Source organism: Bufo bufo, chromosome 2 (assembly GCF_905171765.1).
Source record: "Bufo bufo chromosome 2, aBufBuf1.1, whole genome shotgun sequence".
Lineage (NCBI taxonomy): Eukaryota > Metazoa > Chordata > Amphibia > Anura > Bufonidae > Bufo > Bufo bufo.
In genome coordinates, this window is record NC_053390.1 from 554,622,496 (window position 1) to 554,637,693 (window position 15,198).

A 15,198-nucleotide genomic window follows, 5' to 3' on the forward strand; every position below is an offset into this window, starting at 1 on the left:
GAGCGCGCGCGCCTGTGTGCACGCGTTCACAGGAAATCTCGCATCTCGCGAGATGACGCGTATATGCGTGACTGTGCGCAGCGCTGCCACCTCCGGAACGCGGTCTTGCCTTTTTGGATTTATACATCACCCTGAGGAATGGCGCAATTACCACAAAAAACTATAGGAAACCAACAGCAACAAATAATCTGCTAAGGTGGGAGAGCCATCACCCAGAAAACCTAAAATGCGGCATTCCGAAGGGACAGTATCTGCGAGTACGCAGAAACTGTACTTCACAAAAGGATTTCTTTAGTCAGGCTAAAGACCTCAAAACTAGGTTTAATCAAAGAGGTTATCCTGACTATCCTTTACAAAGGGCTTTCAAGTCGGCCTTTAACACAAATAGAATGGATTTACGATCACCCAAGCCAAAAGACAGAAACAGACTCCATCTTCCGTATAATTGGAACATATGATACCTGCAACAGAGAGGTTAGAAACATCTTCCAAAAATACTGGGATATGCTTTTATTGGACCCAGATATTCGAGATATACTTCCATCCAAACCTGCCATAACATACAGAAGAGGTAGATCACTAGGTGACAGATTTGTTCATAGTCATTATACAGCAGTCAAAAAACCCGGCACCTGGTTAGATAGGAAACCTCTGGGCACATTCAAATGCGGTTCCTGCATAGCCTGTCCTTATATAAGTCAAACCAAAACTTTCACCAGCAATACCACTAATAAAACATATAATATTAGGGACTTTGCAAATTGCAAAACTACTGGGGTGGTATACCTATGTACATGTTTATGTCAACTTCAGTACGTCGGTAAGACGAAGCGAGAATTTAGAAGAAGAATTGGGGACCATCTAGGAGACATCAAACATAAGAGAGATACCACCCTCTCTAGACATATTCATGATCTCCATGATGGAAACCCCAAATGTCTAAAATTCTGTGTCATTGAGGTGATTCGCCCATCCCCAAGAGGAGGCAACCTCAATAAGAAAATCTTGCAAAAAGAGTCTGAGTGGACCTACCGATTAAAAACGGTGAGCCCACTTGGGCTGAATGAAATTTTGTCTTTTGGTTGTTTGATTTAAATGTGTTAGTCTATATGGTAGTTTGTTTCGTCTGGTTTACCCAGCTATCCAGCGAGAACGACACATTACATAATAGGGTTACCCCCTTTATGATTATCTTGATAATTTACTGGATCTTTTTGGACATATATATATCTTTGGAAAACCTGTTGCATCTAATTCAAATGATCGTGACCAAAAAATCAAATTCGGACCAAGCAAATGATAATATCAGACCGGGATAGGTCTTTATTCCCGTATCCATATTCAAGTGGTATCAGTATCTGTTGGTAGGACAAACCATTAGTTTTAGTATAAACAATAGAATGTCCCCTTTTCTGTCTCCACTTGCTGTCCCATACTATTAATCCAACCTTTAAAATCCTCTGTATATGCCCTATTATAATAGACAGATTAGCTATATCTTATCCATTATTAGTAACAATCTTAAGGTATAACCATATGCCTATAAATGACTTTAGTAATATCCTTGTATGTATATTGTAATATTATTACCGCTGTTGCATCTAACTATTATGCGCTCCATCGCTCAAAATTTACTAAGTTTGGCGCATTTCTATTATTGGACCGCTGTGGAACGCACATTCCATGCGTTCCAGTGTTCATTCACGTCACTTCCGGCGCATCATGCCGACTTCCGGCTTTCAATGCGTTTCATCTTGTATCAAGGGGATTCGGCTTGCGTTCCACTAACAGCCAATGATAGCGGTCGGCGCCTATACTAATGACGCACTTCCGGTTCCGGTATTAGCGATGGTGGAACGCACGCCGTATACCACCAACCATGAGGTATTTAACTTTAAATTTATTATAATAATTGGAATGGGTATATATAGGGGAGCGGTTCCAGACACTAATCTGGACTGCATTATTCAGTTGGACACCATCTAAAGAGAGCGATCGTGCTAACGGCGATTGTGCCATTGATCCATTTTTGTATCTCTATTTTGACATCCCCTGATGAATCCGGTGATACCTTTTATCGGAGGAAACGCGTTGGGATAACAGATTATCTCTCTTTTGGCTGTGCTGACACTGGGAGAATTTTTTTCAGGGCCAGGATAACAGGGATAGCCATCGATAAGTGGGGTCGCTCCCTTGGGGGTGATTCTCCCGCATATAGGCGGGAGACCTCTCCGCTTTTAGGCAGGGCCTCACTAGTTGGCTAGGGACATCAGTTCTCCCAGTTACCTACCCTTCCGGCATAAAGAGAGCCAGTGACTACATCACCTTTCTATAATACCTGCAGTGAATATCTACCATTTTGTTCCTGTGGACCCTCCTACCACAAACACGTGTACTCTGCTGTGGCACGATACATCTCCACAACAATAATTCATCAAACCGTGAGTGGGGACTATCTAGTCCAAAATCGTACTCCTTAAGTCTATACACCCAGTGCCTATTTGTGCATAAGCCTATCTTATTTTATATATGCAGCTATCTAAACACTTTATTTGTGGGACTTATTTTAATTGTTAATGATATAAAAGTTAAGTTTTAGTAGGATAATTATTCAGTGATATACAGCCTTATACTCCTACACTATATATTATTTCATACTGTGAATTTTTTTTTAGCCATGAGGGAACTATAACAGGCGGCTGTGGCCCAGCCTGAGGCATCTTAGTGGTCGCCGTAAAAAGGCATATTGGTGGTTTTAAGGGGTTAAACTTAACTTTTACTAAAGAAATCTTAAATGTGCAACACAATCACTCAAACAGTAGTATACTTAAAACATGCAGTGATGCCCTACATATTTCCTCCCACTATAACTAAAGGAATGATATAACTTATTATTGATATTTGTTACTATACCCTTTGTACAGTGGAGCTTTCCGAGAAGACTACCTCCTTTTCTAGACCATTTTTTTTTTTGTGATAATGTGATTCAACTAATAAACCATTTTTTGGGAACCTCTTTGAAAAGACCACACATTGGATTTTATGCTATATTTATTGTCTGGATGCAGGTCTGAGCTGAGCCACATCACTGGACTGGAATGAGTCGGACTATGTTAGGGACTAGGAATAAGAAGGGATGCACTGCTGTGGAATATGTGTAAGAGGGGAGCTATGCTGTAGACCAAGAATGAGAGAAGGAGCCATGTTGGGGACAAGGAATGAGGAATGCCATGTTGGAGCCCTATAATTGGAGTGGTGCCATACTGGGGACCAAGAATTATGGAGTCATTTTGAACTGGGAAAGGGAGGCATTGCTATGAGGACTGAAATCGAAAGGGGCCACCTATGGTTATGCATGTGGGCTGGGGCACTTTTCTTCACAATGGCTGTTTTATTAGTCCTAGTATGGTCTTGGGTCATACTTCATTATTTGTATTTCAGTATGTGCAGTACATGATTGATGACTTCATTAGTCACTTTTAACTTTCATTCTGTATGCTTTTTTCTCTGAAAAGACAATCCCCATAAAGGACAATTTTTCTGTGCAAATTTGGGTTGTAGGCTCAAATATATATTTTCTGTACAACTATTATGTGGTGCTTAGGCATGTGGCTGCAGTTCAATCTGTCAGGTGGCAGCAACTCGCACCAGTCGTATTCAGTATAAGTTCTCCCACAGTGCCATTAATACTACAGATGATGTATCACTCATGCATACACAGAGGCAGAACTTCTGTCTCTGAAAGAGTCTTTGTCCTTAGACTGCAGCTATCCTAGAAGGTACAGAGGGCTAAAGGTGGTGGTACACTTTAGACAGAACTAAGTCGATGGATGACAAACACTTTATTATCTGGGGACAGTCTTTTTGCCAACTGTAACAATGTCGGGTTGTTTGCAAGACTGCAGAACTCTTCAGCTATGGAAGTCACTTTTCCCAAGTCCTAATCAATGGCACAGGTACAGGTACTCCCAGGACTTGAGTAGAGCAGATTTATGTAACATACAGGAAGCATTTTTCAGACTGACAGCCAACAAATTCAGAATCATAAACTCATTAACAGATGACAGCAAACTAGATAGGAATAGCAACAGATGAGGGAGATGAAGGCTGATGGAAAGTCATGAATAAAGGTAGGAGAAATTAGGGATGATAAGGTTGGGTGCACCCCAATGGGAAATAAGTACAGAGTGTAAAAGTTTGAGCTGTCTGTTTTCTTTCTCTGTTTGTCTCATAGAAGCCTGGTACCTGGGCCTAAGGGCTTCTGACCCAAGGTCTTTGTCTCAGCTGCTTCTTCTAGTCATTGTACAGTCTGGCAAAGTCTCTCCTAATAAACACTGGTCCCTATCTGCAGGCAACTAGGGTTTCTGACAGCGCTACTTAATACAGTTTTAACTGATCTAGAACCTAATAGTGGGATTGGTGCAGCTACAGAAGCACATCCTAACAGAAACCGTGTTGCAGTTCAAAGCTGACATAGACTTGTATTGGCCCTCAATACAAGTAAGTAGGAATAACTAAGCAGTTTTCAGTCGTAGACAAAAGTCTGAGAGAGGTAAATCAGTCAAAACTTCACAGTCTATGGCTCTTTGCTCCAAAGCTTAGCTGTGCACAGTCCCTTATGACAGTAACGGAAAATTTCTAGCTTTTCTGTGCACAGCTGGAATTCACAATCCACTGTAAATATAGTATAATAGCAGTCCAAATGTTCATAGTATATCATAAAAAAAGCAATTGAGCAGTATACAACAGTATAAGAACAAACAATGGCATAAATCACAGTGCAAGTTAAGTCTTCAAATTGTACAAAAGTAGTGAGATGATGGCTTTGCATAGCAGCAATAGAGACAAATGTCCTCAAACATCCAGAGTAGAGATGAGCAAATCAATTCGTAATGAGTCCATTGCGAACTTTTCAAAATGTCATCTGGCATATAAACGAGAAGCTTTTCAGGTTCGCTTCAGACAAATCCAGTAAAAATACGCACAGTTCAGCGGGAAAAAGTACAAGTTATTTTTATGTTTTGTAAAATATAACAATACAATGGTGCAACACGTGTTTAACAATTTTACAATCCAGAGAGTAGCGTTTTATGTGAAAACACATGAAATGCTAGACCAAAATCTGTGTCAGGGCATCTCCAGACAGTACAGTTTTTTTTGTTTTGTAAAGTATATAAGTGTGCAACACGTGTTTTAAATCTCTGAATGAAAACATGTGAAATACTAGACCAAAATCTGTGTCATGGCATCTCCAGACAGTTGAAGCGTGTTTTTATTTTTTTGCGAGAAATAGCAATACAAGTGTTTTACAATCCAGAGAGTAGCATTTTAAATTTCTGAGTGAAAACGTGAAATACTAGACTGAAATCTGTGTCAGGGCATCTCCAGACAGTTCAATTTTTTTGCAACATGTGCTTTACAATTTTACAATCTAGATGGTAGTGTTTTAAATCTGTGAGTGAGAACACATGAAATGCTAGTCCAAAATCTGTGTGGTGGCGGCAGCAGCAACAGTGGCAGTCAGGGCAAATACAGAGAAGGGAATGGGAGGGGTGCCAAGAAACCCACCATTATATATCATAGTTTGATAAAAGTGACAGAGAGGTTTCTGATGAGGATTGTGTTTTTTTTTTAGGTCTTTTTATTAATTCTTTTTTTTTCAAAATTTTTCAATCTTGATACATACAAACATACCATGATGGCCATAGACAGATATTATATAAAGGTAGTGTTACAAGTAATCAGGCAGAACATACAGTAACTTCATAATATAACATCAAAACATCCAAAAATAGTAGCCAGAGTTGTTACAAAATTCACATTCCCCCGTACCTCTCCCAGAAATTCAATAGTATGCCAAAGGTGTAATATATTGGAGTGTTCAAGGTGGCATTGGCTGCCTAAATATTGAACCTATTATACAATAGATAAAAGGATGAAGAGAAGAGAGCAGTATGAAAGGAAAAAAAAACTTTTTGAGAAGAAAAAGAGTGAGAAGAGAGAGAGGGGGGGGGGTCAAACTTCAGTACCTAAGAGAGCTAGTCAGAGTTTGAAAAACTGGTCAGATGCTTACAATGCTGATCAGGTGATACCAGTCCGCCCAGGTTACGTCATTGAATTGTGTTGTCACCATAGGATTTCACATCACTCACTGTCATTCAGTGACCTCCAAGGTTGCCACGTTTTCAGGAATTTCTTGTGACTTCTATTAATCCAACTTGTCATTTCTTCGAATTGACAGATTTGATTGACTTTAGTCTTCCATTCTTGTATTGAGGGAGTATTGGTATTCTTCCAGTGGAGAGGTATGATGGCTTTAGCAGCCGAAATGAGATGGGTCACTAAGTTGCGTTTAGATGGCCTATAAAGGTCAGTTGGTAGTGAAAAGGACACTATTTCTAACGTGATCTTAAGCTCAGAAGTTGAGACTTTATTTATTATCTTGGTAATACCCTCCCAAAAAGGGATAATCAGTGGGCATGTCCACCATATGTGGGATAATGGTCCTACTCCTTTGCCACATCTCCAGCACAGCCGATCAGGGGACAGATCACTCTTGTGTAAGAACTCCGGGGTTCTGTACCATCTGGAGAGAAGCTTGAAATGGTTTTCTTTTAGACGTATGCATGGTGACGATCCATGTGAGAAAGCTAGGAGCTTTTTAAGTTCCTGATCTGAAAAGACAGTGTCAAGATCTCTCTCCCATTCTCTGACGTACAAAGGCTTTTTCACCTCACCCTCAGCTCCCACCAAAACATAAATTGCTGCAATTTTCCTCTGTTTAGGAAGTGGAGATAATAGTATCTTTTCAAAATCTGTCAATGGTCTCCTTGAGCTGCACTTCTTTCTCAATCCACCACACACAGCACTTATATATGATTTTGTGAGAAAGAAACTTGGGGAGTTTTTTATTCGCTCTGGCAGCCTGCTCAATATACAGGGTGGGCCATTTATATGGATACACCTTAATAAAATGGGACTGGTTGGTGATATTAAATTCCTGTTTGTGGCACATTAGTATATGATAGGGGGGAAACTTTTCAAGATGGGTGGTGACCATGGCGGCCATTTTGAAGTCCGCCATTTTGAATCCAAATTTTGTTTTTTCAATAGGAAGAGGGTCATTTGACACATCAAGCTTATTGGGAATTTCACAAGAAAAACAATGGTGTGCTTGGTTTTAACATAACTTTATTCTTTCATGAGTTATTTACAAATTTCTGACCACTTACAAAATGTGTTCAATGTGCTGCCCATTGTGTTGGATTGTCAATGCAACCCTTTTCTCCCACTCTTCACACACTGATAGCAACACCGCAGGAGAAATGCTAGCACAGGCTTCCAGTATCCGTAGTTTAAGGTGCTGCACATCTCGTATCATCTGAAGGCAATCGTCTATGCTGTGAAGATACGAGATGTGCAGCACCTGAAACGACGGATACTGGAAGCCTGTGCTAGCATTTCTCCTGCGGTGTTGCTATCAGTGTGTGAAGAGTGGGAGAAGACGGTTGCATTGACAATCCAACACAAGGGGCAGCACATTGAACACATTTTATAGTTGGTCAGAAACTTGTAAATAACTCATGAAAGAATAAAGTTACGTTAAAACCAAGCACACCATTGTTTTTCTTGTGAAATTCCCAATAAGTTTGATGTGTCACATGACCCTCTTCCTATTGAAAAAACAAAAGTTGGATTCAAAATGGCCGACTTCAAAATGGCCGCCATGGTCACCACCCATCTTGAAAAGTTTCCCCCCTCACATATACTAATGTGCCACAAAGGAAGTTAATATCACCAACCATTCCCATTTTATTAAGGTGTATCCATATAAATGGCCCACCCTGTAGATGTTTCTGTGTCAGGGATTAACTCCCCCAGACTAACTTGGGCTAACGATGACCAGATCTCCCGGAGGATATCCCTGTTATTTCCTAACAAGTCAGGGATAAGGCTTGCTGGTAATAGAGGGGACGGGATAGGTGCTAAATTTTTGCCAAGTTCTTTCCATGTCTCTCTAATCCCCTTCAATAAGGGGTCAAGATCTTTATTCTTTTGGCTTATATCAGGTAACCAGAGAAGCCTCTGGAGTGAAGGTCCCACACTATATTGCATTAGCTCTTGTACATCTGGTTGTCTCTTGGGATCTACTGACTCTAACCACCTATTTAATTGTATAGCTTGGTAGTATTTTGAAACATCTGGGATTCCCAAACCTCCTCTGTCCCTATGTCTAACTAAAAGGTTGTGTGAGAGTCTAGGTTTTCTCCCGTTCCATAGGAATTTTGAAAAGATTCGCCTAATCTCTAGGAGGAATGTTTTTGGAAGATGTATCGGTACCATTTGCATTACGTATAGGATCTTAGGAAAAACATAGGCTTTGAGCACATTTTTTCTGCCCATCCAGGATAGGTATGGCAAGTTGTATTTCTGTAGTAGTTGTGTGATGTCACTTTTAAGGGGTATGTAATTACATTTGAATAGATCATCCAAGTCCCTTGGTATCAGTATTCCTAGGTACTTTATTTGTCCCTTAGTCCAGTGGAATGGAAGGCGGGTCTGTAAAGAGGCTGCTCTTGAGTCAGAAAATGAAATGTTTAATATTTCAGACTTCGAGTGATTGACCTTAAAGTCTGAAATCTGGCTGAATATCTCAATCTTTTTGACTAAGTGATCCAATCCTTTATCGGGATTAGTCACCAGGAACAAGAGGTCGTCTGCAAAAGCAGTACATTTTAGATATTTCTGGCCATCGTTAACACCTTTGATTTCCGAGGTCTGTCTGACCAGCTGAATGAGTGTCTCTACAACCAGAATGAATAGGGAAGGGGATAGTGGGCACCCTTGCCTTGTCCCATTTGTTATTTCAAAGGTTGGGTAGAGTGTGCCATTGACTTTCAGTCTGGCATGTGGTTGCTGGTATAGTGTAAATATCGAATGTATGAATGGATCAGGGATGGCAAATTTTTATAGGGTCAATTTCATGAAGTTCCAGTTGACCCTTTCGAACGCCTTCTCATGCTCAGCAGGGTCAGCGGGAACCTCTTTGTTTTAGCAGCGTGAATTGCGTGAAAGATCCGGTGTGAGTTATCTTTCCCCTCTCTGCCTTGGATAAATCCTGACTGTTCTGGGCCTATCAAGTAAGGTAATATTTTGCTTAATCTAGTTGTTAGGATTTTGGCCCAAATCTTCAGATCTAGATTCAAGAGGGAAATTGGCCTATAACTTCCACAGTTCTGAGGATCTTTGCCTTCTTTGTGGATAAGTGTGACATATGATTCTTGTGTCTGTCTAGGCAGAAAACCTCCCTGCATTAATGAATTGCAGACGTCAGTAAGTCGGGGTACGAGAATGTCCTGAAAACTCCTATAATACAGAAGAGGCAGACCATCTGGTCCTGGACTCTTGCCTGGGGGAAAACTGCGTATAATAGAACTCACTTCCTCCGATGTGACTGGGATAGTTAGTGATTCTAAGTCGTCCGGGTGAACTGACGGTAGCTTGAGAGAATTTAGGAATTCTTTGATATGTGTCTGTCTAATATCATTTTGGTCTGGGGATTTTGATTTGTTAAGGTTGTATAGCCCCTCGTAAAATTTTTGGAAGGCCCTTGCTATCTCAGGCGTTTCTTGGGTGACGTTGCCATCTGTCTTTTTTTATTTTTGGGATGTATGTTACATTTTTTGTCTTTTTTAGTAATGAGGACATCAATTTGCCCCCTTTGTTCCCGTGGGCGTACACTTTGTGTTGAAAGTTTAACATCTGTTTCCTTACTTTCTGGGCTAAAATTTGTTAAGTTGCAGTCTAAGTTCCGCTAGTTCCTCTTGTTTCTTTCTGCATGCAGATAGTTTGTTTAGCTTTTCTACTCTCATTATCTGAGCTAGTATGGAGTCTAGGGTCTTCTGATGTTCCTTTTTAACCCTGGTACCAATAGAAATAAAGCACCCCCTAACGTAAGCTTTGTGGGCTTCCCATTCAATGGGGGAAGTGCTGTGTGTGGTGGAGTTGATCTCAAAATACAACTCTAGTTGAGACCTAACCTGTTCGGAGTAAAATCTGTTATTCAACAGGGATTCGTTGAGTCTCCAGTTCCATTCTCTTCTTGGTAAGGAAGCCAGGGTGAGGGTCACGTGGCATGGTGCGTGGTCAGAGATAGTGATATTCCCAATCTCGGCAGCGCTGGAAACAGGCAAAAGAGAGGTAGATGTTAAAATGTGGTCAATTCTCTGATATGAACCATGTGGGTTAGAGAAGAAGGAGTAATCCTTAGCTGTAGGATTTCTATTTCTCCATACGTCTATCAGTTGAAGATCATGCAAATTTGGATGTAACCTACTGGTATGATTCTGAGCAATATGTGACTTGGATGTGGAGGAGTCAAGTTCTGGGTTTAATACCAGGTTGAGGTCCGCCCCCAAGATCACCTGTCCTTCTGCAAAATGTTTAATAGTGTCTAAGGCTTTGAGAAGCCATTGTACAGTAGCTGTATTCAGGGCATATAAGTTAGCTAAAGTGTATTTTCGTGACGCTATGTCCCCTTTCAAGATCAGAAGTCTACCTTCAGCGTCTGTAAGCTGCTGGTTTAATGTAAAAGGTATGGAATGGTGTATAGCAATAGAAACTCCCTTGGAGGCTGAGGTGGGGTGAGTGCTGTGAAACCAATGGCTGAATGGGCGAGATGGCAGTTTGGGCTTTTTTTTCTGGCGAAGATGAGTCTCTTGTAAAAAGACTATGTGTGAACCCATTTTCCTTAGAGCTAGCATCATCTGACCCCTCTTTTGAGGTGAGTTGAGGCCCTTAACATTGAAAGTGGTTATTTTGACCTCTGCCATTTTAGTCTAAGTGAAGAATCTCTCAATTCCATTACTAATGTAAAAGGTTTGTGTACCTTGCAATAGGGAGAAGGGAAGGAGGGGGAGGGGTATTAATAAATAAAAAGAAAGCTGGTGAAAAAGAAAAAAAAGATACAGAAAGAAGTATAAGAGTACAAGTGTTGAGCAATACAACAATAGCTTATTCAACTAAAATTGTTAGCTAGATTCTGCTAAGTCAGTAGTGGATGAGGGAAGGGGGGGTGAAAAAGTGAAATGGAGTCGGGGTGGAGGTAAGAAACTTGACTATGTACCCCAAGCTTGTAAACCAAGCTGTATCTTAACATCTGGTTGGTGACCCTGCAAATTATGCTAAACTTGTACCTTCCCTCTTTTTTTTTTTTGTTTAAATGCTGGAGGGAAAAGTGAGGGAGAAGGAAGTGATGGGGGAGAGATCAGGGGGGGGGGGGAGAGGCAGTTATATTCCCATACCTGAGATTAGGAGTAACAATGGGGGAGGAAAGGGTAATATCTATCAGAACGTAATAATATCTATCAGATGATATACTTATGAGGGATAGCTGAGAGCATATACCAAATATATATACTTTTTCTTGGTAATATACCGGAACTATAATGGCTCTTTTTTATTTTATTTTATTTTATTTTTTTAGTTTAAGTGCTGAAGGGGAAGGGGAGGGAGAGGGAAGGGATGGGGGGAAAAAGCAGTAATATTCCCATACCTGAGTTTAGGGGTAACAATGTGGGAGGAAAGGGTAATATCTATAAGAACGTAATAATATCTATCAGATCATATACTTATGATGGATATCTGAGAGCATATACCAAATATATATACTTTTTCTTGGTAATATACCAGAACTATAATGGCTCTTTTTTTAATTTTTTTTAATTATTGTTAAGAACTGGTGCGTTAAGATATATAGTAGAAGTCCAGAGCTCAGAGCTCAAACCCTGGATGTAGGAAAAGATCTCCACGGGTTAACGCACAGCCATTTTTATTCTGGCTGTCCGTTTAATCTGAGGCCTTCAGTCCCTGGTTCTGTCTTCAGGGTGGAGGAGAATGCACCCCGGGCGCCGCTTTATTCATCTTGGTCTTCGCCTTTAGCACCTTCTTCCAGGGCTCTACTTGCGTGAGTCGCGGCAAATCTGCGGGTTGAGCTATCGCATCCACGAGGGAATTTCTACCGGGTGTATTCCTATAGCTTCCCAGGCTCTTTCTTGGTCGTCTGGAGTATGGATCGCAATGCGTCTTCCATTTTTTTATAATCGAGATGTCAAAGGGGTATAGCCATATATATGGTATTTTTTTAGCTCTCAGCGCGTCAAGTAGTGGCTTCATGATGCGCCGTTTTCCAAGCGTAGAAGGCGCAATGTCCTGGTACAGTGCAATGTCCGCACCATCGTATGCGATCTGCCTTCTCTCTCTAGCTGAGGCTATTATGCGAGCAGTGTCTACAAACGACAGCAGGCCGCAGACAACATCCCTGGGTCTTTCGTTCGGCTTCGGAGTTGGTCTCAAGGCCCTGTGGATTCGCTCGATTATAATCGAAGCAGCCGATTCCTGACCTAAGAGATCGGCGAATATTTCCATATCCACTTTACTCAGCGATTCAGAGGCCCAGGACTCAGGTAACCCTTTGATGCGAATATTTCGCCTTCTGCTTCTATTTTCTTGGTCCTCTAGCATTAACATCGCTTTGTTAAGCTCTGTGGTGTGGAAATCGAGGTAATCCGCCATTCCTGTGGAGTGTGTCACTAGCTCCTGCGTCGCAGTTTCGAGCGTCTCCACTCTATGCCCCATTTGTGCTATCTCCGATTTTATATCTGACAGTTCAACTAGCACCGGCTTTATGGCCTTTTCAAGCGCCTGCCCCAGTACCTTCGTGAGAAAGGACTTCGATACCGGTGAGAGGTCCCGAGACTCCACTGCATCTCCTTGTGAGCTGTCTACATCGGAGTCTTCTCCTTCTTCAGCGCATGCTGCTGCCGCCGCCATCTTAGGGCCTGCGCCTGGTGAGAAAAGAGCTTTCTTCTTAAGGAAACGCTGCATAGCTTGTTGGCTCTTTTGGGTTCTCGTTGTGTCGGGGGTGTCAGAACCCCTGTCTCTCTCGTACTGGACCATTTTGGAGTGAGTCACTGCTGTATAATTGGTTTAGTTTGCTTGAGTGTGGAGGAGCCGAGGTTTCACACAGCCATCTGCAGTCACGGCTAGGCTCCGCCCCCGATGATTGTGGGTTTTGACAGGACTTAACAGCCGGATAGAGGTGCCAAAAATGCACCTGTGGCCACGGTGGCAATATAGAGTGGAGGCAATGTATGTCCAAAAACCTCCCAAAGAACTAGTAGGATCAGATCTGCTCATATTGTGGTCAGCTCGGGAACTAGTGATGCCACCAATACTGTAGCCACAGATCCAAATTGTGCCAGACCTATGCCAAACTGGCATCTTTCTCCACAAGACTGGCACACAAAAGCTGAACTGTTTGCAAGATCTGCAGGATTAAATTAAGAAATGGGTGTTCAAACACAGACATAGGTACTAGAGCTCTATTGCGGCATAACCAGATCCTTTGGGTAAATACAACTGCCCATCATTCCCAGTTAGAACAAGTCTGTCATCCTTCTCCTGGTACTCTTTGTTTCATCCAACCCACATCCCCAAGCAATATAGTGTCCGTTTTATCATCATCAGCTTCTTTTTATGCTAAGACTCCTCCTCCTTGTCCACTCCATAATGAAATGTGTGGCTATGACAAAAACTATTCTCGACCAGCAATTAGCTTGTCCTGCTTAAACCACACGTGGCCAAGTTGCTGACCATACAGTTGCTGCCATACCATTTAGTAGAATCTGCTCTCTAGTGGAAGAGAACATGGGCCGCACTTTGCAATTGTCGCTGTGCAGCAAAGTGCACGCCATGGTGGACGACAGAGAAGCTGTTACGGGCAGGGGCAGTACATGTCTTTCACAGCCCACTGTGTCAAGGCAGCACCCCAGCAAAAAGCCCAGGTCATTTTGACCCTCCACAATTGTGATGGCCTAGCTTCCACAACAGACAATTATCTGCCTCCTTCACCTCCTCCCCCATGGACACCCTCCTGTCCCCAAGAGAATCAGGGTATAGGGTATCTCTCCTATTTCCCCCCATTTCCTATTACGTGTCAAGTCAAGCATTGCCATGCAGTGTTAGAGCTGTTCAACCTGGGCGAGATTAGCTACCCAGGAGAGCAGTCGCTAAAGTACATCAAGCAGCAAACATCCTGCTGGCTGTCACCCCGTCGACTCCAACTGTGCAAGGTGGTCAACGACAACGATTGTTACTTGCAACCTTGTGGCCATGCTGATCCTGGGGGAAATAACACATGCTTCCTTCACGGCACACGTGATTAACCAACTTGTGCAACCTTTTTTTTTTTTAAGTGTACATTGCTTGCGCAAGTCCAGGTGACTGTCCTCACATTTCTGCAATTCTTATGTGGCAAGGAACACTCTCCTAGGCTTGCAGAGACAGAACAGTTCGCCGCTACATGGCTTAAACCACGACATTCCAACTGGCTGGATTTCAACATTGCACATGCTAGAGTGTCTGTACAAGCCGCATAAAGTTGTGAATGATTTTGTCATGCCCTAGATCGCTTCAGCAGGGAGCATGTGCTGTTTCAAGGTAAGGTAGTGGCAGCTTATGCTGTTCATGCTGCAGTTGTTCTTCATCCCCTTCATATTTATCTTAGAACAGACGCTGACGCTCATGCAGCCAGGGGTGTTGGTGAAATAAAAACAGCTAACGCGTCTTGCAGTCCACCCTGTAGCTGTTGAAGACCCACAAGGAGAAAGTCACTTGGAGGAGGAGGATGAGGAGCTGCCACTGGATGAGAAGACGGTTTTTCAGGATAATGATGACAGTGACACTGGCCCAGACCCAATCTTCTCACTGAGAGAGTGGAGTCAGAAAGAACTGGCTCCTCAGTCATGCTGGCCAGAGCTATATAGTAACTTGCATTCTACCATGACAGGCGCATCATTGACATCAAGCAATCTGATGATTTCTGGATAGCCATGCTTTTGGACCTTCACTATCAAAGCAAAATGGGGGAAAGGTTTCCTCCCTCCCAAAGGTAGGCCAAATTATGTTATTACCAGGAAAGACTATGTACGCAGCTTGCTGCAGCTTTGGACGAGCAGGTGCCTGCTGCCAGCGTGTCTGAAAGGGAAACCCCTCTCCACCTCCCACAAGTAGCAAAAGTCACTGCAGCAGCTGGAGCCTTTTCAGTCTCCTTCACATAATAGAGCAGTTTTTTCACTTTGCACGTCAGGCTGAAGCAAATTGGCAAGTGGAGACCTCATGCCTCAGTACCCAGGTTCC

General features: G+C 42.3%; 1 protein-coding gene across 2 annotated transcripts in view; it reads left to right on the forward strand.

Annotated features, from left to right (window-relative positions):
• NPFFR2 (neuropeptide FF receptor 2) overlaps window positions 1–15,198 on the forward strand; it is a 387,038-nt gene that overhangs the window by 153,102 nt on the left and 218,738 nt on the right. Inside the window, exon 1 of one of the 2 annotated variants that reach the window (XM_040418125.1) lies at window positions 14,346–14,950. The exons of the other annotated variant lie outside the window; for it this stretch is intronic. Within the exon in view, the coding sequence (XP_040274059.1) occupies window positions 14,892–14,950 (59 nt within the window). The 5' untranslated portion in view covers window positions 14,346–14,891. Of the gene's footprint in view, window positions 1–14,345; window positions 14,951–15,198 lie in introns of those variants that run through there. 2 annotated transcript variants of the gene reach the window in all.